The sequence below is a fragment of the Cyprinus carpio genome, chromosome A4 (genome assembly GCF_018340385.1).
Source record: "Cyprinus carpio isolate SPL01 chromosome A4, ASM1834038v1, whole genome shotgun sequence".
NCBI lineage: Eukaryota > Metazoa > Chordata > Actinopteri > Cypriniformes > Cyprinidae > Cyprinus > Cyprinus carpio.
This window is the reverse complement of record NC_056575.1, coordinates 15,015,882-15,039,267: the sequence shown is the minus strand read 5'-3', so window position 1 is coordinate 15,039,267 and position 23,386 is coordinate 15,015,882. Positions and strand designations below refer to the sequence as shown.

The 23,386-nt window shown below is 37.7% G+C and overlaps 3 protein-coding genes across 6 annotated transcripts in view; 2 read left to right on the top strand and 1 right to left on the bottom strand.

The window, feature by feature from the left end:
- Window positions 1–2,526: 2,526 nt before the first annotated feature.
- On the top strand, window positions 2,527–22,576 carry LOC109058285 (lysine-specific demethylase 7A-like). The gene is given in 18 exon segments (XM_042742653.1): window positions 2,527–2,678; window positions 9,853–9,938; window positions 10,025–10,142; window positions 10,316–10,476; window positions 12,681–12,822; window positions 13,005–13,191; window positions 13,361–13,523; window positions 16,962–17,049; window positions 17,169–17,275; window positions 17,398–17,489; window positions 17,571–17,657; window positions 18,067–18,300; window positions 18,498–18,613; window positions 18,991–19,169; window positions 19,313–19,404; window positions 19,506–19,624; window positions 19,731–20,050; window positions 20,264–22,576. Coding segments are annotated over 18 exon segments (2,529 nt in total). The 5' UTR covers window positions 2,527–2,529; the 3' UTR covers window positions 20,353–22,576.
- The window catches only part of ndufb2 (NADH:ubiquinone oxidoreductase subunit B2), a 1,645-nt gene continuing 835 nt past the window's right edge, over window positions 22,577–23,386 (bottom strand). The window contains exons 2-3 of the mRNA XM_019119196.2: window positions 23,017–23,161; window positions 22,577–22,907 (exon numbers count right to left, since the gene is read on the bottom strand). Coding sequence (XP_018974741.1) covers window positions 22,833–22,907; window positions 23,017–23,161 — 220 coding nt within the window. The 3' untranslated portion in view covers window positions 22,577–22,832. The remainder of the gene's footprint in view (window positions 22,908–23,016; window positions 23,162–23,386) is intronic.
- The window catches only part of LOC109066408 (inactive histone-lysine N-methyltransferase 2E-like), a 36,675-nt gene continuing 36,343 nt past the window's right edge, over window positions 23,055–23,386 (top strand). For all 4 annotated transcript variants that reach the window (XM_042742631.1, XM_042742625.1, XM_042742620.1 and 1 more), the window contains exon 1: window positions 23,055–23,190. The gene's annotated coding sequence lies outside the window, so the exon portion shown is untranslated. The remainder of the gene's footprint in view (window positions 23,191–23,386) is intronic.

Below are 23,386 nucleotides of genomic sequence, written 5' to 3'. Positions count from 1 at the left end.
AAATTCTAATCTAATCAAGTGTGACAGTGCATAGACTGATTTAGATGTGAATCATCTATGGTGAAAAGAATGTGTTTGAAAATATAAATGGAAGACTGTAAAAAAATAAAAATAAAACGTGGCATGATGGGAGTTGGCGTTGGCATTTGTTTGCCATTGCCATGTCTGTCCTTGAACGATATAATAGAAATGGACTCTATGGAAAGGATATAAAGAACTAAATAATATTACGGTACATGGTGAATGCATATTTTGATGACAAATGCATAAACTAAAACAGAAGGGTAATTTTGTGGATAAACTGAATCTAATTTCAAAAGACATCCACCAGTTTACTTTTAAAACCTGATAAATTGCATTAACATGGCAAGAATGTGAAACGAACTAAACGCCTTCCCAATGAAACAAAATCAGAACACAGTCCTAGCGACATCTAGTGGTCACTGAGAGAACAACATGCATTTCCAACAGCATGACATTAAAGCAGTTCATTTGAAATTAATTTTAATGCTGCTTATGCTGATACTTACATACAAAATATACGTCAAAAGGTCCTAAGTGAACATATCCACAGTCTCAGGACCATAACCACTGTATGCAGGTATTCGCTCATATCCTCAGTGTCTCTGTACTAAATGGTGATGGAGATGTTACACTCAGAATCATGGTTGTCACTCTGGTGGTCAGTGGAGTCTGGACGAGGTCTTCTGCTTTGAGCCTCTGTGTCATCTCGGGCCTCCTCATCCTCTGAATCTGTTGTATATTAAAATGTTATCTTACTTGTTTCCCCTGACCAGCAAGCATCACTGTATGAGCTTTACTCAGATCTAGTGTTGGATATGCATGAATGTTATTTTGCTCATCATGGCAAAGACAATCAAGCAGTTCTAGGATGAACCGAAGCTCTAGCTCCGTCAAGGGCTCTTCAGTGAGACTGCTGTAATAACTCATTTCAAATGACAAATAATTAGCAAATTGCCAGTGAAAATCCAGCAACTAATATTCCCACAACTAATGTTCTTAACCAAACATTCTTAAATATCAACAGACAGTACACTATTTCTAGTATTACCAAAGCCACATTTATCAGTACTACTACTGCTAGGATTTTAATAATAATAATAACAAAAATAATAATTGACAATATTATCACAGTAAGCAGATACAATAATAGCCATTTAAGCATAAATGTATGAATCATGTTTATTTATTTATAATAATAATAATAATAATTATTATTATTATTATTATTATTAATAATCAGTAAACTAGTCCAATACCTTATGCATTTATAATCGATTTATTAGTGTTACTCTAAAGTTATTATAATGTCCTTGCGGTCTGGCATATAGTCAATTAATTCATCGTAACATTCATCCATCCAACGCTAGAAGGCGCACACGTCTACAAAATGAATCACTCGCTGCCACCATGTCAGTAATTCAATTCAATAGTGAAGTTAATATGCATCCCTCCACGCCAAATTATTCGTGAAAACCAATAAAACTGCTCAGCCACTTCACGAAGACTTGGGAAACATCATGGCATCTTATCCCCCCATTTAGATCTTCCAGTATGGCCTATTTGTGTTTATTTTGTCATGTGATATTTAATTGTATTTTACATTAAGCAATACTTTTTTTATGTTGTTTATTTATATTTTCAACAGCGTTATTGAAACATTATATCACATACATTTATATCAATCTATGTACGTATTCATAATATTGATGTTTATATAATATTTAATTTATTAAGTAATAATGTCCGTATTTATTTTTTACATTATATTACATGTAATAAGCCTAATAATATGCATGTTAATGTGTAATATTTTCCTGTTTTATTTGTAAAGGCCATGACAATAAAACACTTGAAAAAAAGGGAAGAATATCGTCAGTATTGTTTGTGTGCATGTGTGTGTTTATATGCAGTGTGATTTTGCGTAGCCCCTCCCCCAGTCTACTATCTGCGCACGTCACAGAAAGCGCTGATCACGTAGTACACGTGCAGCACGCTGATTCTGAATTAATATACAGAGGATTGTTGTAGATATCTTCTGTTCTGTTTTATTACTATTTACTTATAAATAAAGCGTGCAGTATTTCTTTTGATATTGAAATAGTAATATATGGAGTACACAGAGTAAATTGTGATTCCTTAGTAGTAATAAAAACTTATTTCTAGTTTATATTATACACCTGCTGTACTTTTATTGTCTCGCTTCAAGCGATGCTCTGTCTGTCATTTGACATGATCATCATGTTAGTAGGTCAGCGGTGTTTTCGGATCAGAAAAATAAAAAGATAAAAACCCTAATAATGTTTTTAACAGCAGTTCAGTGTATGAATTGAATTTTATTGTGAAAAGAAGTACGCCTACAATCTTAATTCATCGAAACCTCCAAGTGTTCGTGATTGAGCCCATGTCTGCAGCGGCAGGCGCTGATGTCGGCACTAGTCGGATTTTCCTTCGGCAGTTTCCGTTTGTGTTAGCCACGCCCCTATTTCCCTTCGGGAGTTTCCGCTGATGTTAATCCCGCCCCTACAGTGCTCAGCGTTGTTTAGGGACATTAGGAAGATGGCGGCTGCCCCGCTCTACTGTGTCTGCCGGCAGCCCTATGATTTTAACCGGTTTATGATCGAATGCGACATTTGTAAAGACTGGTTCCACGGCAGGTATGGAAATTATGGCCTCCTTAACAGATGTGGAACGGTTGGTATGTACAGGCCGCCCTGCCACGGGGGTATTTTGGCTGTAAATCTGGGGTGTCATGTGAAAGTGCTGGTGACGCGCGATGGGGGTATTTAAATATGACGGTGCGAGACCACGCTCGACTTGAATCTGATTTGAGCGTTATTGGTCGATTTCTGTAATTTGTTTTTAATGATAAATGCGTACTGGGAACTTTTAAGGCAAACTGTCTCCCACAATCCTTCCCTCAGGATTAGATTATTCCGCTTTCCTTCAGAAGTGAGCTGCCAAAAGCCACATGGCTCATCTGTATGTGTGTTATGAAACTAGACATTTAAATCGTCTGTCTGTTTGAACTGGACATGCTTTGCTGAACTTAGAGAACGTTTCTTGCTTTATTTAACTCAATTTAACACTAAAATTATGCATTTTATGATTTATTTGGCCATTGGCCAAAAGTTTTAATCTTTAGCTTTGAGGCTTACCTCAACTGAGTGAGTTTCCTTACAAATATTAATCAAGCTAGCCATAGTTTATTGAACTATGTAATTGAACTGCAATAAAACTGGGATGTATGTATATATCTAGCCTATGTATATATTTATGTGTTTATGTATATATTTATGTGTATATATGATCTTATTTTGCATGCAGAGGTGTAAGGCTAATATGTAATAAACATATTTGGCTTAATTGTGTTTTGACAGGTATGCATATACTGTATATGAATGATAATCATGTCTGATCGTGCCATACTGTTCTCTTGTGTCACATTGTTGTATGTGGCAAGACAAGTTATGCAATATGAGCATTCCTAGTGCTTGGCAGAACAGGGCTTTTTCTGATAAGTAGATACACAAACAAAATCATATCCATCTTGGCACACCAAGCATATTTTGGCGTATTGTCAGAAGTAGCTGCCTTTATGCTTCAGGACTGAATCTTGTCTGTCAATGAGCCAGGGCTGAGCTTCCCTTCCTGTCTTGCGAATAGTACACAGTGAGCGGTTGTGCGGGTGTTGAGAATTAAGTCTTGCGTAACTTTGTGAAGCTGCCAGATTTGCCCGAACCCTGTGAGAGTGCGAGACGAAGACTGGCGCCTTTGCAGGCCAGAAGAAGAAGTGAAGGGAACGGCTGTGATTCGAAACTGCTACCACATGCTCAGTGTGTCACTTCGCTCCGGATTGACGAGACTCAATTTTCCCAAAATCAGAGATGTGAAACTTCTCGGGTAGAGTTTGGACACAACGGAAAGTGTGGCAGAATGTGGACGTCTGTCTGAACGCACGTGAGGTGAATGTCTGAACCTGTGAATCAATGGTTAATCTAACCCTGAGGGCATGTCATGTTATGGTTAGTTCTTTTTAGAAGCCATTTCATCTGGAGAGTTATAGCAGGTCGCGATTTGTGTAACAAGACCCTAGCTCTTTGAGGGTTACTAGTGAGTTTAGGAGGCCACAGATCTGCTGATTGATGGAGCTGCGAGGTCAATACACAGTCTGGTAAGAGCTCAGGTTGAGACCATCTTTTGTCCTTTTCAGACTGAACGTAAACAAATTCTGGGGACCTGAGTGTCGTCAAAGAGGTCGATTAACCCTGTGTTTCAATTGGAAACCATAAGAATGCATTGGTTTATTTAGGCTTGGCTTTTCACCATTGGTCCGCCTGAGCTTTGTTCTCGAAACGGTCTTAAAAACAAACATAACTTGGATCCTCCAGTGAAATAACAGACTTTTCTCTGGTGACATAGGCCAGACATTTAGTCTGCTTAAACTCTGCCCCTTTCTTACAATCCTCCATCTAATCAACAACTGATGGGGGAGAATCAAGTCCAACCCTAATTATTTTAACTCTTTTTTTCAGTAATTCATTTTATTGAGATGGACATCAAAACACATTAGAAAATACCTGCCACTACTACTCTCATCGTCAGATTTTTGGATCTCATAAAAATGGTGGTATCGTAAAAATGAGATGGGTTGCACAAAAACATTTTATAAGAACTGGGCTAAAAATCTGGGATTTGTAGGGGGAGGATCTCTAAGCAAGAAAGCCTTAGGGTCACATGGGGTCAGCAGATGTACACCCCATCTAGCCTTACTCTCCCAAATACAGACTTGTTTGGCTCTGAATTGCTCATAATTGGGAAATCTTTCTGCATTATACAAAGAATTGCTTGACACTGGCCTAAACTTGACTCTTTCTTGCTGTTTGCAGATCATTCTTTAAAAAAGTATCTGCCACAACAAAGTGCCTAACTCGAATGTGTGCACTCTTGACTGGAACGTGAAAATTTAAGGGCAAGTAAAGGCGGTGTTAAAATACTTTCTCTCTTCTGGTTTCTCGGCTTGTAAGGATGTTTTGGTGTTTAACTCATTATGTCTCATTAAATCCTAAATGTGCTTCTGAGTCTCAACAAAAGCCTTCTGTGAGTCGTTTTCAGACCTGAGACGCCCTGAAGATTAGTGTTGACTTATCAGGGCCTGGTTTATTGACCCTGTCTGCTCTGTAGTAGGTTAATCCAATGAAACTGTCATGTTTGATACAGAAGTATACAGACAATAACTTATTTTATTTAAATGTATGTTTAATTCAAACACTTAGGATAAATTGTCACTATTTAGCCTGTATGGTAGTATCTATTTGATTTATACTATTGGCACTGTCCATGGTAGTAATGTCTGAAATCTGTTGTTCAGTCCAAATATACTCTATTTTTTATGAATGCATTAGGGTATGTGTAGGGGTGCACAATCAATCGATTTTCTAATCGCGATTACAATTATGGATGCTACAATTACGTAATCGTTCAAAGCGGCAATTAATCGTTCAAAGTCCATTTATGTTATTCTGTGTGCTTAAGATGCGATTTTTTTCTACATGTTATCTTAAGGGTTTTTCCCATTATTTTAATTTTAGTTTAGTATAACATTATAGTACCATTCATATTTTTACTTTTTTATCATTTAAAAAGAAGAAACCAATCCGATGTATAGTTGACATTTGAGGCTTAATACTATAGAAATGCACAAAGTTTTTCAGTTAGTGTTTTCAGCTTGTTTATTTTCATATAAAAATACGGCATGCAGTTGCATGCGACAATGGTATAAACATCATTCAATGTAAATTGTGATAATGGTAATTAATAATTGCAATTACAGTTTCAAGGGAATAATCGTCAAAAATCACTTTTATAATAAACTCACATCCATATGAATGTGTACAATGCATGTAATGTAAATGTCGCCATTAGCAATGTATTGTGTACAGTACACTTGCAGTCTGATCTTCATAAACCTCACTTATTCCGAACACTGAGCTTGTGTATGCGGCTTGAACTTTTTTTTTTTTTTGCACTAGTGACCCTGGCCATTGTGTGGCAGTCCGAAAAGAAACAGAAGAGACTTAACAATGAAAAACTACTGAAGATATGACAATAAACGCCTGTGCGTTGATGAGCACTTGTGTGAGGGGATTAAGGAATACCTGCAGCTCTAGAAATAGTTCGAAGACATTTTTAGCGGTAATAACTTCTGAAAAGAAATAGTGCACAAACAGTTACAAAAAGCTGCATTTGTCACATGCCAATTTCTGCACTATTGCACATGCTAGCGGATTAGGTATTCCTTGAAAGGCTATGTATTCAGTTGAACCTGTACTCTAAGGGTTTGCATCAAAACGTAAGTATACTTTGGGCTGTAGACTGGCTGTTTTTGCCCTAAAATGTTCTTTTATGTAAACCAGTACTGTATTTTTATTAATATATTGTATAGGAACTGTCTTTAAAAAGTGGCAAACTAATTAAACATTTAAAAATTAAAATTTTTTTATCTATCTCAAATATCTGTGAACAAGGCACTTCTTGTGAATGTAGTAAGACTCTCAGCTGCGTGTTTTGCTTAACAACTCACAATATAGCATGGCATCCCATGCCTCGATGCTTGCTGAATATATGTTCAGTAGTAAGTGACAGATAGTCAACCTGCACAGTTGGTTACACAAAATAAAGGGAATTGCGTATGCTGGCCACTAGAAATTGCTTTCTGTGCCTTTGGTTCTCTGGTGGGTGGTTAATCAGTAACTCAGGTGACAGGAAGGCTGACTCAACTCCAGGCGTGTGGCACACTGACCTGGTTCACATGGTGTTATGAAACCAAGACAGGGAGATAAAAGGAGCACTTTGTATATCAGAAAGAAGGGATGGTTAAACTCCATGACAAAACGAGTGCAATAAAATGAAGATCGTTTAATGAGCCAGACATAATGTGAATGAAACGGGGTTAATGGAAAAGTGGAGAAGTAAGGTGTAATGAAAAAGAGAAAAGTTATTTTCTTTACCATTCATATCAAATTTAGTACAATAAAAACAAAAAAAAAAATTTTAATTTTAGTAGATACAAAAAAAAAGTTTAAAAGCAGACTTGTACAGTTAGTGCTCAAAGAGCTTTTAGTTGGTTATGACATTGTTGTGCCATTCACATGGGCTGATCTCATAAATGCTATTGTTCCAACATGACTTTGAAGCATTATGGGACTGTGTATCGATGATGTGCATAGTGCATTGTGGAAGCCTGTTTGGTTGTGTGGAATAAGTACAGCTTTTATATTTTACTTGAGCAGATTGAATTGTGTTGGTCTTTGTTGTCCAAACTGCTGAAAACTTCGGTTCATTCATCAACTTCGGGACAGGAGGATCTGAGCGCTCTGTTCTCTCTCTCATTGTCTGGTTCACGTAGGAGGGAAGTGGAGGAGGAGAGTGGGTGCAGAGTCATTCATCCTTAAACCTTTCCTCCCCCATCTGCTCGTGTGTCATCGCGTGTCTGGCTGTGATACCCAGGTGACTTTATCGTAGCATGAGCTGGAGTCACGGCACTGGTTCAAGCCATCCCGTTTGGAGACAGACTTTATTCCAAGTGAATCACAGGGATGAAAGACAAACATCTAATGAATGCTACAGGCCTTGAATTGTTAATGTTTTCAGACTACAGTTGTATGGATCCACACTGCAGTCTCTCCAAAATCTTTGAATTTTGCAATCATAATAAACAGGCATGTACCGATTAATAAAATTTGAGCTGATACCAATAACATGTTAATGATTTTAAGTGATTTTAGACATCACAACATTATAATGCACAGAATGAAATAAGGATATTCATTTTGAGATTTGCTAAATATTACATTTGACAGCATTATTAAATTATTAATATTTTTAAAGATTATTTCAAGTGAGAATTATATAACGGCAAAGGCAATCTAAATGTAAAAATAAGGGTAATGAGCATGAATTAAATTTAATTACATGCTATCTGCTAAAACCAATCCTGCGATGTTTGAAGTAGCTTGCAAATTTGTGTTATTAAATCAAATAATATGGTAAAAACATTAATTGAGAAGTTGTTTTTTACATGATTTTCCTAAATATTAAGAACTGCATACAGTGGATGAATCTTTGTCAGAATCTATTTTAAAAGCATTTCAGTTTCTGAAAAAAGCTGTAACACATTTAGTCTTTTTAGGTTGCAGTTGATAAAAATTCTATGAGTATGGGATAACTGATACTGATAATGGACATAAAAATGACACTTTAAAACTTCTTGCCAACAGAAGCTGGATAGTGTTGATGGTATTAGCCATTGATTATAAAGGAGATTAAGCCAATGAACAGTTAGCACCAGCTAGGCCTCGTCTAGGATGCCAGCAACTTTCTGCTTCCTGGTTCTACTTAGTTTTACCTGCAATAATGAGGAGATCAAAGTGGAGACAGCAGCACATTCAGTCCTCTGCCTGTGTTCAAAGGCTGTCTTCTCTTTGAGCGGCATCACCTTTCTGCTGAAGTCCCCTGCTGATTTTAACAGCCCCATGTAGCACAGTGTCCACTCTTGATGTTAACTCTATTCTGATGGCGAGAAAGGAAGAGAAGGCCAAAGCGTTTACGGCAGCAGCATTAAAACTCAAATAAGACCTTATTTGGGGAACTGGAAAAGTTGAACCGCTCTTGTGATACATGATTGTAGCAACATCCTGTAATCTCCAGACCATGAAGTGTCGATACAGCTTCTTTATTACCAGCAAATACCGAAAGCAAAATCAGAACAAACTGGCTTGATGTCTTTTCAAACAAAATCAGACCAAAACAAAGTTAGTTCCGAGAGGTTTGCCAATTGCAGAGCTGGTGCAACCATATCCACATGGCACCAAATGCTTTCTTAACAGCTGTTTTCTCACAGATGCCGTTTTTATTTTGCTATTGAGAGGAAAGCACACAACACATTTGCGCTTTTCTGAATCATAAATTGATAAATAGGATATGGTTTTGTGGACTTAACAGACATATATGAGAGAAGGCCACAAGTGCAGAATTTGAATGAGGAGCTAAGTGTGGTTGTTCTCAGCTAAAGAAGTCAATTTATGATTTTCAATGCATTTTGTTGAATTTTCATGCTTTCGGTCATTTTTGGAGATTTAGTTTAGAGTATTCGAGTGTTCTTGCTTGATTAGAAAGAAGCTATTATATGAAAGATACAGTAAAAGTAGAGCAAATATCACACAAGGCATTAGTAAACATGCCTCTGTGAGTGTTAGCACTCTTCTGTGTTTTCCTGTGTGGCCCCAGTTCTCATCTAAGCATCAGTAAATCTCTTGCCACTGGACTGTCAAAACTCTAGCTAGCTGATTTCACGTGGTTGGCAGCGTGACTCTGAAATGAACCCCTGGAATGTGTGTTTGTGTGGGCGGCTGAACGTTATGGTTGTGGTTGCATTTTGGCGAGGTGATTTGGTTCAATGTTTGACATACAAAGTGGTAAGCAATGTGAAATTAATAGTATTTTCTGAAACGCTCAGATGGTGACACCATTGTCCCACGTAACATTCATCATCTCATCATCATCTGCATTTACTCAGAATAAAACCTCACGTTTTGTTACACGTGACACTTTACATATTATTTTTGTTTTATTGTTGTGTTAGTGAATGAATGTGAGGTAGTGTTGAGCTCTCATCCAAGCTAATTGCTAAAAGGATGCTGGCTAACCTCAAGTTTACATTTTTAAAGAATTACACTCGCTTGTGTTTTTTTTGCTAGTGGCTACTGACACATTCACATGATTGTGGCAGAATTATATTTATTGGGTGCTAATTCTGCTTGCCTTTTTCAGTTGTGTTCAGGTAGTGGAGCACCATGCTGCTGATATCGATGTTTATCACTGTCCCAACTGTGAGCCCATCCACGGACCCTCCATGAGTAAGTTTGTGCATCTACATTTTATTTTTTGTTGCTTTTGTTGTGTTCCAGGATCAGTCTTGTAAATGTTTCCTTCTCTTTCGCAGTGAAAAAGCGTAACAACTGGCACAGGCATGACTACACGGAGCCAAATGATGGCACACGCCCCGTTCAGGCAGGAACTGCTGTGTTTGTACAGGAACTCCAGACCAGGAGCTTTGCCAGGTACAATCACCTCTGGATAAAAGTCTTGAGTAGACATTGAACTTTACTACTTTGACTTGGAATGTGTTTTTATGATATAATCAAAATCATTAGTTACATCTAGTTAAGGCTTTGGAATTTGCACCTACCTGATAAGACTTGCTGTTGATTTGTGTGTCTTGGCTGTTTCAAAGTGGCGATGAGATTCTGGTGCCGATGCATGGGAGCCAGGTGACCCAATGCTACCTAGAGAGGGAGGGCTTCCATTACCCCATTGTGGTCCATGACCTGGATGGACTGGGGCTTAAACTGCCCCCTCCCTCGTTCTCTGTCAGCGATGTGGAGCATTACGTGGGTAAGAGCTCAGTGTGTGTACACTGCATCTGTTATCAGATAACAGCCCGGGAGAGTGTCTGGCAAGTGGGGCACTAGAGCAGAAGAGACGCAATTGGATCAATAACACATTTGGACTCATAACCTAACCCACATGAAATGTGTGCAATATATACATACATGTATTTATATACACACACATATATACATAAATGCTGATCTTTTAAACTGTCTATTTATCATGGAATCCTAGGGGGAAAAAATGTATATGGAAAAATTTGTGTGTATATACACACACACACACACACACACACTTATGTCTTCTTGATAAACAAATACAACATCTTGATAGATTAAATCATTTTAACACAATAAATACTGATGTATATTTCACTATTTTTATCATAATTTAAAAATAATTTTATGATTTTCATAGCCTGAGTGAAGCGTAAAATAAATTATATACATAAAAAGGCATTTAAAGGCATGATAAAGTTTTTGTGATGCGCACCCAAATGTCTAAAAAAAATTCCTTTTACTTGAACCTCTGTTTGGTTTTAATATCATCTTATTGAAGCCAACAAGTCGTTTAAATTTACTAAAATTAATTTTATTACAAGTCGAATAAGTTTAAAGACATTGGACTGGAAAGCATTAGGTTACTAAGTGGCATTGTGAGTATGGTTATCCGTCCGTGCCGTTAGTAAATGGGTTTGGACCCAACTTCTTTATAGCTGTGGAGGTTATCTTCACTTTCCTCTACATTAGGCCTAAAACATTTCATCTCCAGTTACAAAGCTGTTGTACAGCACAGCCAGTCTGAGCTCAGGTTCCCGTTAGGGCTGTTTTATCTCAGCGCTTATGTTACATGTCTCCCTCTTTCGCACGCTGATGATCTTTAAGCTGGAAGTGTTTTAATAGTAACAGGTGTTGAGGGTAAGAGATGCATGTGTGTGTGTGTGTGAGAGAGAGAGAGAGAGAGAGAGAAGGAGAGAGGGGGGATCAGGTCACTGAACAGATCATGTTTCTCAGCCAGTTGGGCACAGACAAAAAGTCACTAACCTTCTCTGTCTGTCGTTTCTTCCATTTTCTCCCTACACCTGCTTTTCTTTTCTAAGAAAAACTCATTCTTCCATGTATGGCCAAATTTAGAGAAGAATATTGTTGTGTGCGTGGTCAGACTGTCAGACTTGAACAAACTGTATGCAACATTATTCATCAGAACAATTTTAAAAGGAAGTCAAAGGTATCATTACTCAAAAAAATTTAATTTTGTCATTTACTCGCCATCATGTCATTCCGAATATTCTGTGCAACCTAAAAGAAGAGGTTTGGCAGAGTTTTCAAGCTGCTCTTTTCCATATAATGAAAGTAAATGGGGACTGGGACTGTCTTACATTTCTGTCCGTTATCGAAGGCTTTAAATATTTGTTGTATGGTCTATTTTTGTGTTAGTTTTATGGTTCTTCTTGTCATGTTGAAGCTAATTTTCTGTAATTGAAATAAAGCTAAAACTTAAATCGGAATAAAAACTTCAATGAAAATTAGAAATGTAATAAAAAATGAAATAGAAATAAATTAAAGCTATATAAAAATGATAAACTAATTAAAAGGACAAAAGCACATAAAATTACTAAAACTTAGTATATAAATAATACAAAAAATACTGACCCATTCCCTTATAATAATAAAATAATGATAGATAGATAAATGATGGATCATTTTGGGGTGAACTTGAAATGCTTTATCTTTAAATGTTGTCTGTTGAATTTAACTCAATATTACTGGTAATGAATGATGACCATAAAAACATCAGCTTGGGTTCAAAAGCAGTGTAGTGTTTAGCAGTTACATCCAGTTCCCAAATTTGGCCTTGAGCCTTTCAAAATTATGTGTTTGTGGGACTGTTCGTCCAGCTGTTCCCTGTCATCAGGCGCTGGCCAGCTGTGTGTGTGTGTGTGTGTGTGTGTGTGTGTGTGTGTGTGTGTGTGTGTGTGTGTGTGTGTGTGTGTGTTGAGGGATTGCAGTCACTTCACCGCCAGCTGTCCAGTGCTGTTTCCGGTCCTCAGCTGTCGTTCATGATTTGCGGCCCTGCAGCTGTGTCTCTCAAAAGCCTTATTACAGACTTTGTGTTTGTGAAACCGACATAACAGAGAATTTATATACGAGAAAATCTGTCCCGTAAACACACACCCAATTTGAAAATATCCTGCTTTCTTTTTCCAGGTGCAAATAAAGTCATTGACGTGATTGATGTCGCAAGACAGGCAGACAGCAAGCTCAAGCTGGGAGAGTTTGTGAAATATTACTACCAGCCCGAAAGACCAAAAGTGTTGAATCTCATCAGCCTGGAGTTCTCTGATACAAAGTATGTCTGTGTGGGATCCCATCATTTTCGTTTCTATGCAACATAACTTCAACTTATTTTACTGGTTAAAATTGTGAAGTGATAACACTCAAGTAGCATTAAAAGCAGTGTTGCTGCATTATACATTTAACACATATCAATGCTTGTTTGAAGTCTAATTTTTGTTTTCTGGTCTTTTTTAGGATGTCAAATTTGGTGGAGGTTCCTGAAATTGCACGGAAGATGTCCTGGGTTGAGAACTACTGGCCTGATGACTCGTTCTTCCCCAAACCATTTGTGCAGAAGTATTGTCTCATGGGAATGAAAAACAGTTACACAGACTTCCACATCGATTTTGGAGGAACTTCAGTGTGGTATCATGTTCTCTGGGTAAGAACCAAGGCCTGTTTTATGATGTGAATCTGTCTTATGACGTGTACATTTTTTTTTTTTTATATGGCCATCTAAATGGTTTCACAAGCAATTTGTGGAGATCCGATCGTGTGATATTACAGTTATGTAAGTGATAAGCGCTGATAAGGCTGTTTTTTTTTTGCAGGGAGAGAAGATTTTCTACTTGATCAAGCCGACTAAGGCTAACCTTGCACTATATGAGTCCTGGAGCTCATCACCCAATCAGAGCGAAGTATTCTTTGGGGACAAAGTCGACAAGTGTTACAAATGTGTGGTGAAGCAGGGAACTACCATCTTCCTCCCCACTGGTGAGAACGCAGCATTTGCCAAACTTCTAAATCATTTTTGGTGTCCATCAAAAGATTATCCCCACCCTTCATTTGGTGCCCAAATAATATGAGTTAAAATTAATTGTAAATTATAAAATAAACTATTGAAATTAAAATCTAACTAAATTTTTAAATTAAAAATCATTAAAAAAAAATTCATGTCAGAAATGTCAGGGTGGTACAACTGTCATGATATCAAAATGAAGAAAATAATGAAGTTCTTACAGAAAACCTTAATCATAAATCATGCGGTGCAACAAATGTGTAGAAAAAATAAATGATATTATAGAGTCTCTCATGGCTATGTGTCAAGGTCAATAAAATATTAAATAATTTGTGACAAGGAAAGGTCAGGTGGTGTGACTCCTCAAAAATAAAGATATTTATGAATTAATAATTCATTATATCTGTAAAGTCACATTTGCCACAAATTTTTTATGAAACCTATATTTATAAGCATTTTTTAAAACGATGATTAATGTGTAGAGGCATGAGGAAAAACTGGTATTACTTTTTACTTGAGGGTTACACCACATGACATTTTTAGTGTCGTTAATTTGAAACTTTTCTTAAATTCTATAAATATTTTTCAAAAGCATATGAAACCAACAGTAATACAAGGAGTACAACTAACTAGATTTAAAAATAAAAAAAATTCTTTTCTTTATTTATTGTGGACGCTCTTTTTGAATTTGTATATTTGTCATTGACCCAAACAACAACATTCCTTTTGTATTATCGTTTGACCTCAAATTGAAAAATATCATGTGCGCTTTTGTAGAAAAACACGTACATTCAATTCAATTCAAGTTTATTTGTATAGCGCTTTTTACGATACAAATCATTGCAAAGCAACTTTACAGAAAATTAAGTTTGTACAATATTTAGTAGTAGCTAATCACTGGTGCCTGTCAGTTCATGTGCATATGGCAGAAATGTTCAGAAAAATCAATAAAAGACGTAAACAAACAGACGATTAACACTATTAACAGCAATTATGCAATCAAACTTAGAGCAAAATGTGGTAGTTCTGTATGTTGTCTCTGGGTTAGCATCATCTGAGGTCCTCTGAGGGGTTGGCATCATCTCTTCTCAGGTGTCCTGGGTCCAGACTGGAGCTTGTGTAAATCCTAGTTACCACGGGATGTAAATCCCGTGGCAAAGCAGAGAAACAAATAGAGACATAATTAGCGTAGCTGCTGTTCCAGCCAAGTAAAATTAATTAGTTTAACCCAAGTTAAAGAATAATAATGCGCATTTGATCAGATATAACTGCAGTCCAAAATTATGAGATGCATTATTTGAATGCTTGGCCAAAATATGTCTATTTAATCTAGATTTAAACAGAGGAAGTGTGTCTGAACCCCGAACATTATCAGGAAGGCTATTCCAGAGTTTGGGAGCCAAATGCAAAAAAGCTCTACCTCCTTTAGTGGACTTTGCTATCCTAGGTACTACCAAAAGTCCAGCGTTTTGTGACCTTAGGGAGCGTGATGGATTGTAGCATGGTAGAAGACTAGTTAGGTAAGCAGGAGCTAAGCTATTAAGGGCCTTATAAGTAAGTAATAATATTTTGTAACTGATACGGAAATTAATAGGTAGCCAGTGCAGAGACTGTAGTATTGGGGTAATATGATCATATTTTCTTGACCTGGTAAGGACTCTAGCCGCTGCATTTTGGACTACCTGTAGCTTGTTTATTGAAGATGCAGGACAACCACCTAGCAGTGCATTTCAATAGTTCAGTCTAGAGGTCATGAATGCATGAACTAGCTTTTCTGCATCAGGAACAGGTAACATGTTTCGTAGCTTGGCAATGTTTCTAAGATGGAAGAATGCTGTTTTTGTAACATGGGAAATATGATTGTCAAAAGACAAGTTACTGTCTAATATAACACCCAGATTTTTGACTGTAGAGGAAGTAACAGTACATCCGTCTAATTGCAAATTGTAATCTACGAGATTCTGTGTAATGTTTTCTGGTCCAATAAGTAATAGCTCTGTCTTATCTGAATCATGGTACGGCAAGGCTCCCAGAGCTCCTGCCAGGAAAATGTGGATCAGCGTCCAACACCGATGACCCTTGTTATAGCAGGAGTGTTTGGGAAACGATCTTCACTGAGCAACGTGGTAAACAGTATAAAAACACTCTGAAGGGCTATGATGCAATTCACGTGCATCTCACCGAAATGGAAAGAATGTAGAATGAAAAGTGTCTGGGCGTTCCTTTAATCGCCCGTCAGAAGCGCTATGTTCAGCATGCGTCTAGAGTGCTATAAATGGTCTTTAACCACTGCGGAGGTAGTAGACATAACTCTTCTCGCGGCAGGGATTCATTATCACAGCATGTGTATTTGTGGCGTGTGAAAGTGAGCTTGTGGGTTTCCCTCCTCGAGCAGAACGTCACATATGACGAAGCAGAAATCCCCCTCTTGTTTAGCAACATGTCTGCACACGGTGGCCAATGCACAAGCAGCTAGACAGAGAGATAAAACTGATATTTCTGTCAGTGGCAGTGAAGTGTGGGTGTGAGATGACTCTATATTTGGCTTTTGCTGATGTGTATTTGTATGTGTGTGTATACACACTGGTTACTATTGTGAATGGTGTGTGTACACTGTATTTTGCTGGTGTCTATGAATATCAAGGCTGAATAATACAGATTGCCTTGGTACAGTGTGAGAGAGTTTTAGCCAGTTAATGGAACTTTTACTTCAATTCTGCTTTATTTATCTGGCTGGCTGACATTGGTATCCATATCTGGCTGAACATTTGCCAATTTAGTGACAGTTTGAAGGTGCGTTTTCCCAAAAGAAGTAACAACAACTGTTTCAAAGATGCGGAGAGCATTGTAGGAATGAAAATTGTGAGAATAACTTGTGGTAGTCTAATTTTTGTGATTTTTGTACTGTAAGTATTGTGTGCTTTTTTTTTCTGGATAAAATTGTAATTATATTAGATTTAGTAACAATTTTATTAAATTAAAATATTAAATATTAATTTAAATATTACAATATTATATTAAAAATATATTTAAATTATTTTAAATTGTTTCAAATATACTAAATAGCATGTTTTCTTTTGATTTTTACTAAATAAGATTGAAATGTTTTATATTATACTATTTTAATCAGTATTTTTTAGTATTTTTAAATTACATTTAAAATGTTTAATATATTAAATATTAATTCTTAACGTTTTATCTTTTAAACTAAGATATATGGTAATTAATGAAACAGGTGTTTTAACATGGTGTAACTTGCTAGTGTTTAATCAAGATAATCTAGATATATACAGATGACTCATATACAGAATGATGATTAACTATTGTTTTTGGTGGAGTTAGTGAAAATGAACCAGGTCTGCATGAGTAATCTTTCTCGAGGCCTGAGTGTCGATCTCTGTTGCCCTCTACAGGTTGGATCCATGCAGTGCTCACTTCTCAGGATTCCATGGCGTTTGGTGGGAACTTCTTGCATAACTTAAACATAGGCATGCAGCTCAGGTAAAACCCTGAATTAATATTGATGACGCTTCTCTGTATTGTTACTGTCACTAAAGTTAAGTTCAGGTTCCTAAACGTATTCCTGCTGGAACTGAACTACTTCTCCGTCCACATTTCAGGTGTTATGAGATGGAACGCAGACTGAAGACTCCAGATCTCTTTAAGTTCCCCTACTTTGAGGCCATCTGCTGGTATGTGGCCAACAACCTTCTGGAGACCCTTAAAGGTGAGCAGGACAGGACTCAACCTCCATCAGAGAACATGCAAATACACTTCCTTGCATAAATGTAGTTTTAGATGTAGCATCTTGATTAAGTGAAGATTCAGAGTGAAACATGTTTGTTTCAGAGCTGCGGGAGGATAAATGTCAACCTCACTATTATATAGTGTAAAAGCTGAAAGCTTTAATCTCATCACTGAAGACGTGGCTGAGGAGGGAGGTAAGATAGTGTCCGCTTTTTCTCTGTCATTATTTTTATAGTAAAACTCTGGTGCTCATTTTCTCTGTGTTTCCTCTGCAGTTAACTCAACCCAACAGTGAGGTTCCAGACAATATCAGGCCAAGCCGTCTCATTAAAGCTCTGACCAAGGAGATCCGCTACCTGGAGGTAAGACAAGCCTGAAGGAGAGTGGTTTTGAATGGGTGATGAGACCATAATTCACAGCTGCTTTTTATTTCCATGTTATGAGAACTAGGGATGTCCCTGAAGCTGAATACTGTGTTTGGAAAGTAAATGAAGCATTTTACGGAGCCCCTAAAGGGAAATGGTGATGGAAAAAAATATGTGACGTGAAGAAAAATAAGTTTTAATGATTTTGCTTTGTCTTAGAATTACAATAAATTGTGTATTTATATTGAATATAATTTGCAGGCATCAGGGAGCCACTATCAATTTCGGGATTGAAATCGCTTTTGAATGTGCGCTCGAATTCATGATCACATCTACATGGTGCAACACGGCTGAAAAAGCAGCTCCTCCAAGAAGTTGAATTGATTTGCTGTGTTTTCTTAAACAGGATGAATCGAATAAAGTTGGAAAATCTCAGGGAAGTGCTGAGTGGCCTTTAGCACGCTCATCACTGGAGAAGGGATATCAGGCACAGCGGGCCGCTCGGCAGCTACGAGACCATCATCACCGACACCACCATCATCATCATTATCACAGCCGCAAACTGCCCTCTAACTTGGACGTCTTGGAGCTTCACACGCTGGAGGTATTGAAGAGACTGGAGGTCGGACCTCTTGAGGAGGTGAGTGCATAATGCACCGTAGCATTAAGCTCAAGTTTCTTGTTTGTTCTCCTTTATCATTGCACTGCAATGCAATGCTATCAAATGATTGTAGAGGACATTTTCACCTTGATATTAGATATGTCCACTGCTTTAACAGCATGCAATTATTATCATCATTCATTTCCAGTAAAAACGCCTCTTGTCTCTTGTAACAGGACCCAGCCTTCAGCTCCAAAGTGAATGGCAAGTTCAAGAAAGTGTCTGCAGTAGCTGTTGAGGGTAGTCATGACAATGCCCTGCGCCTGGTGCTATGTGATGGCAAAATTATGCGGTGAGGGTCCTGATAGCTCCACTTGTTTTTTGACATTAGATTGTCTATCTATTGGACACTAGCTGTCATTCTTATCAAAGCTGATACTAAGAAAAAAAATACAATCATACTGGTAATTGTACAGCAGTATTAATCTTAATAATGTTAATAATATCCAAACTGTTGTTACAGTAATTGAACAGTAATTATTTGTAAAAGAAAGTTTAGACACATTTCTTTGTTCTTTATTACTTGAATATTTAGTTTATATATATATATATATATATATATATATATATATATATATTTATATAAATATATATATATATTTTTTTTATAAAAATATAATTTTTGTATTCTGAACATCTCATAAAGAAGTGTGTCCTCCTTCTTCACAGGGAGAGGTTATCTATCAGTAATGCGGCAGCCAAAGAGAGTAGAGTGGAAATGTTCCAGTATCATCAACACGGGATCAAATTTGAAAGCCTGCTGATGTACCCACAAGAAAAAGTGAAAAAAGAAAAGCTAGAGGATGAATTAAGAGTGCACTGCACTATCAAGAAACCAGTCAATTACAGTGAGTTATTCTGAAGAGGATCTCGCAACCCAGTTTTTGCTCTCCAGAATGCTTACATAATACTGAAGCTAGAAGCATAATTTTAATAGTGATTGATTATAATGTAAAAGGAGATTTGTTTGACTCTCGTCTTATTTTGTCAGGTCTAACTGTGCAGACAGAACTCAGGACAGAGTCGGCACATGAAGAGTCTTCAGACAGTGACTCGGAGTCAGAAGCAGAAGATTCTGCCGAGGTGCTGATGATGTCTAATAAGCCCCCCAGGAGCTAAACACTTGGTTAAATGGCTTATCATCTGTCCATCTTAATCCTCTCCATCACGCTTTCTTTAAACAGAAACGCTCAGAGTCTGAGAGTTCTGAGGAAGAGGATGGAGGAAGCAAGAGAGACTCAGGGAGTTTTGTGGAGCATCTGAGCGGCCGGCAGCACGGCCACCAGAATCACGCGCTAAAACGGTACGGCTGCTCTTCATTTTACACACCTGAGGCACAATTTAAAAGCTTATTTTAAGACATTTTTCTCTTTTTTTTTGTGCTAAAATGTAAAACTTCTTGTCTGCAGAGAACGTCCTACCTCACCGAGCACAGCTGATGCCATTCAGGGCATGCTGTCTATGGCAGGGCTGCTGTGTCAGCAGGCATCAGCAGGGGGCGATATTTTACAGCAGCACTGGTGGTCCAGTCAGGGTAACAGTAACAGCAACAGCAGCAGTGACACGTGGGACAGCAGTGAACCCTGTTCAGCACCCCGCAGCCCGGAGGGAGAGGATGGGAGCCTCGGAGAGGAATATTCATATAGAGAGAGCTCACTTTCTCCTCCCCTCCACCCCTCCAAAAGACACGCCCCCAACCCCACACCCATCAGCAACCAGGCCACTAAAGGTAAGATCATTTCAAATACAAATACATTTAAGTATGTTGGACATTTTAAATTACACTTTCTTTTCTTTTTCATCATTGACCCACTTATATGACATTTAACAAAAAAAAAATATCATTAACCAATAAAAAAATATAGCGTCCAAAGAAAGGACAGGCGACAACTAAAAACATTCTTACTAATATAATGAAAATATTTTTATGGTTTTATTGCAGGAAAGCGTCCTAAGAAAGGACAGGCGACGACTAAACAGAGGCTTGGGAAGATTATGAAAATGAGCCGCCATAAAGGTTTATTCCTGTAGCATGACGAGGGAAAGAATGAGGCGTGTAATAAATCAACACAGCTGCTTTTCTTTATACACACACACGCAGTTCTCTTACACACTGTGCATGTTTAGGTGACAGGGTATGTTTAATGGCTCACTTTTTTCCTTTCTCACAATTCATGCGAAATACAACACGTTATATCCATCCGCGCAGGGAAACTGCTTTACTTTGGACAACGTTTCAACATTAACAGCCAAAGGTTTCAAGAGGAAGCACAGAAACAGTTGGTCGGAGGTCCGGAGAGCAGCGGAAAACGAGTCGCAAGTGTGTATCACGGCCTGAGGCCTCTCCTCTCCCCCACCCTACCTCTTATCACATCTGTAGCACGAGTGTCCGGGCGCTCGCAGGCTAAGGACATCTTCCTAGCCCTCTACGGTGCAACATTGGGACCAGTTGTCCACTGGTCTTCAGATTCCCCTCAAGTCATTATCAATCTGCCTATTTCTCTCTACTTTGATTGTCTCAGGCTGATGTATGAGCTTTGGAAATGGTGCTGAACATTTATAAATCCTTCTCCAGTCCCCTCTAACCCCTTTAAGCAATAATTGTACAGCAGTGAGTGATGTATTGATGATTTAGTGGGCCGTACTTTTAGGATGCACAGGAAGTCCTCTCATAGTGGAAAGTATTGTACAGCTATCAAACGAAATCAAAAAGTGGCATGTTTTTTTACTTTGATTTGACAGTGTTTATACTACTTTTATTCTCGGGTGGACATAAATAGATGATTTAAAGGAATAATCGGGGGTATTTTTTTTATATATATATATATATATATATATATATAAAAAGTTCAAGTTCTGTTGAAAATAGATTTGAGTTGTAAACAAATCATTAGATTTAAAAGATTTACATCGCTAATCTGGCAATCCTTGTATTGCAGGAGCATCAGATTTTGTCAAGCTTTTTGATTTATTTATATTTTTTAATTCCGAAAGCTAGTGAAATCTTACTCTCACACTGGGAAAATACGTTGCCACACATTAATTTGTCTTTGTCACAACCCAGTGGCCACAGAGAGGTACTGCACCCTGAAGCGCTGCCTCTGAAATACTGTATGTGATGTAGTTTGCGAGGACTAAATATGCTTGTCACGTGATTGATAATGCTCTTTAGCTCATTCTGCATAATTTATGTTCTATTTTGTTTGATTTAAAATATTGTTGACTGAACATCTTATTTATTAATTTCAAAGATATAAGGATTGCTACCGCATCGAGTTTCCTGTTTTCCTTTGCATTGAATAGTTTTGTAAATAGGAGTATGATTTTGAATGTTATCAATTCAAGAGGAATGAGATTTTGTTTAGGTTCAGCTTTATGGGTTTTGTAGTTAACACGTTTAATGCTACTTAAAAGAATTTTGAATGACTTTTCCTCTTAAATTTACCTCTATTTTTGGTTTCTTTTAATGTTGTCTTTATGATCTGTTGAAACGGGACAAAGGAATTTCAGTGGGAACGACAAAAAAAAAAATGGTGCTTGTGTGAATTTCTTAGAGAGGCTATGAAACGTTTTCTCAGGGAACATCGAACAGGTGACATCTTTGAATTCATCACCAGCACTGTCATACAATCGCAAAGTTTTATACTCGTTTCCGCAAATTTGCCAACAAATGTATGTATTCCCAGTTATTTTACTTCAAAATCGTGTCCCGCTGTACAGTATATTAAAAAAAAAATCTTGAGTTTGTTGGACTTTGTGCATGGAGCAGCACCGACAGATTTTGATCAGCTATTCTCGAGTGTTGTGTCTGTGGGCTCGAAAAGCAAATGCACTATTTTGGATGACTTGAGTTGAATAACTGCTAAAACTCAGGCTTTGTTACAGTTTTGAGGTTTGCTCATGCGCATGTGTGGAAAAAAAAATGTTCCCACTCACTAACCTCACTATAGACGAGCACCCTTTGTAAACCCGAACTGGTTTCCAGACAGGTTTCCTTTGCTTTGACACATTAATTGTACAGTATTTATTCATCTCTAGCATTCATTTCCGTTTTCAACTGTGGTATAGACTCAATGTGTTTTCAAATGCTGTGTTCTGTTCCTCCTCTTCAACATTTCCCAGAGTTCTCTTTGGAAGTGATGGCTTTTCTCCAATGCAATGTATATAAAAGATGAGGGAAATGTTTTGTAGATCACACTGTTTTCCCCTTCCCTTTACCAAATGTTAAGTGATAAAACACTGTTCTACTGACAAATTTAAGCGTTGATGGCTTTTATTTCTTTATATTATAATGCAACTTCAACAATAAGTCCATATACACAACAGGCACTTTCAGTTTGCTCTACAGAAAATGTGCGGGTTTTGTGATCTGGTGCACATCTGCAAATGCAAATCGGAGAAGATAAATATCAGTCATGCATGCTGTTGTCAACTGCACGGAGGAAATGAGCCATTTCTCCTGTATGTAAATGAGTTGAACACATATGTGCATTGGGTTGTTGGGGGCGAATCTACTCTTCATCATCAGGCGGGATTCCCAGCTCCTCATCCGTCCATGCGGAAGTGTCCGGCCAGGGGAAATGACCCTAAAGAGACATTTCAGTTAAGTGGCTGGCGGTCTGTTTATTATGAAATGGCTAAAAACAGTGACATTTTATCCCACTGCTCATCTATTTTGATGTGGTTTCCGCTCACCAGTACGGCGTCCGGGTCGTGCCAGGTGTGCCACAGGATCCAGAACCACATGGCGCCGCTGAGCAGCTCGGCCTGAAACTTCTGGTTCCTGGTGAGCTGAGGAGATTGTCTGTATTGGGGTTCAATATGAGTGCCGCCTCCTGCCCTAAAACACAACCAACAGAAAGCTTACCAGTAAGTGCGTGGAATGTAATAACTAGCTAGGCTAATGCAAACCATGATATAATCTGATACTGATAAGCTGAACAAACCTATATTGATATTTGTAAAATATATATATATAATTATTATTATTATTAATAATTTATTTTTTTAATGAATACACTTTGCATAAAATAGCCAATAAATCCAATTATAGTAAATCATTTCT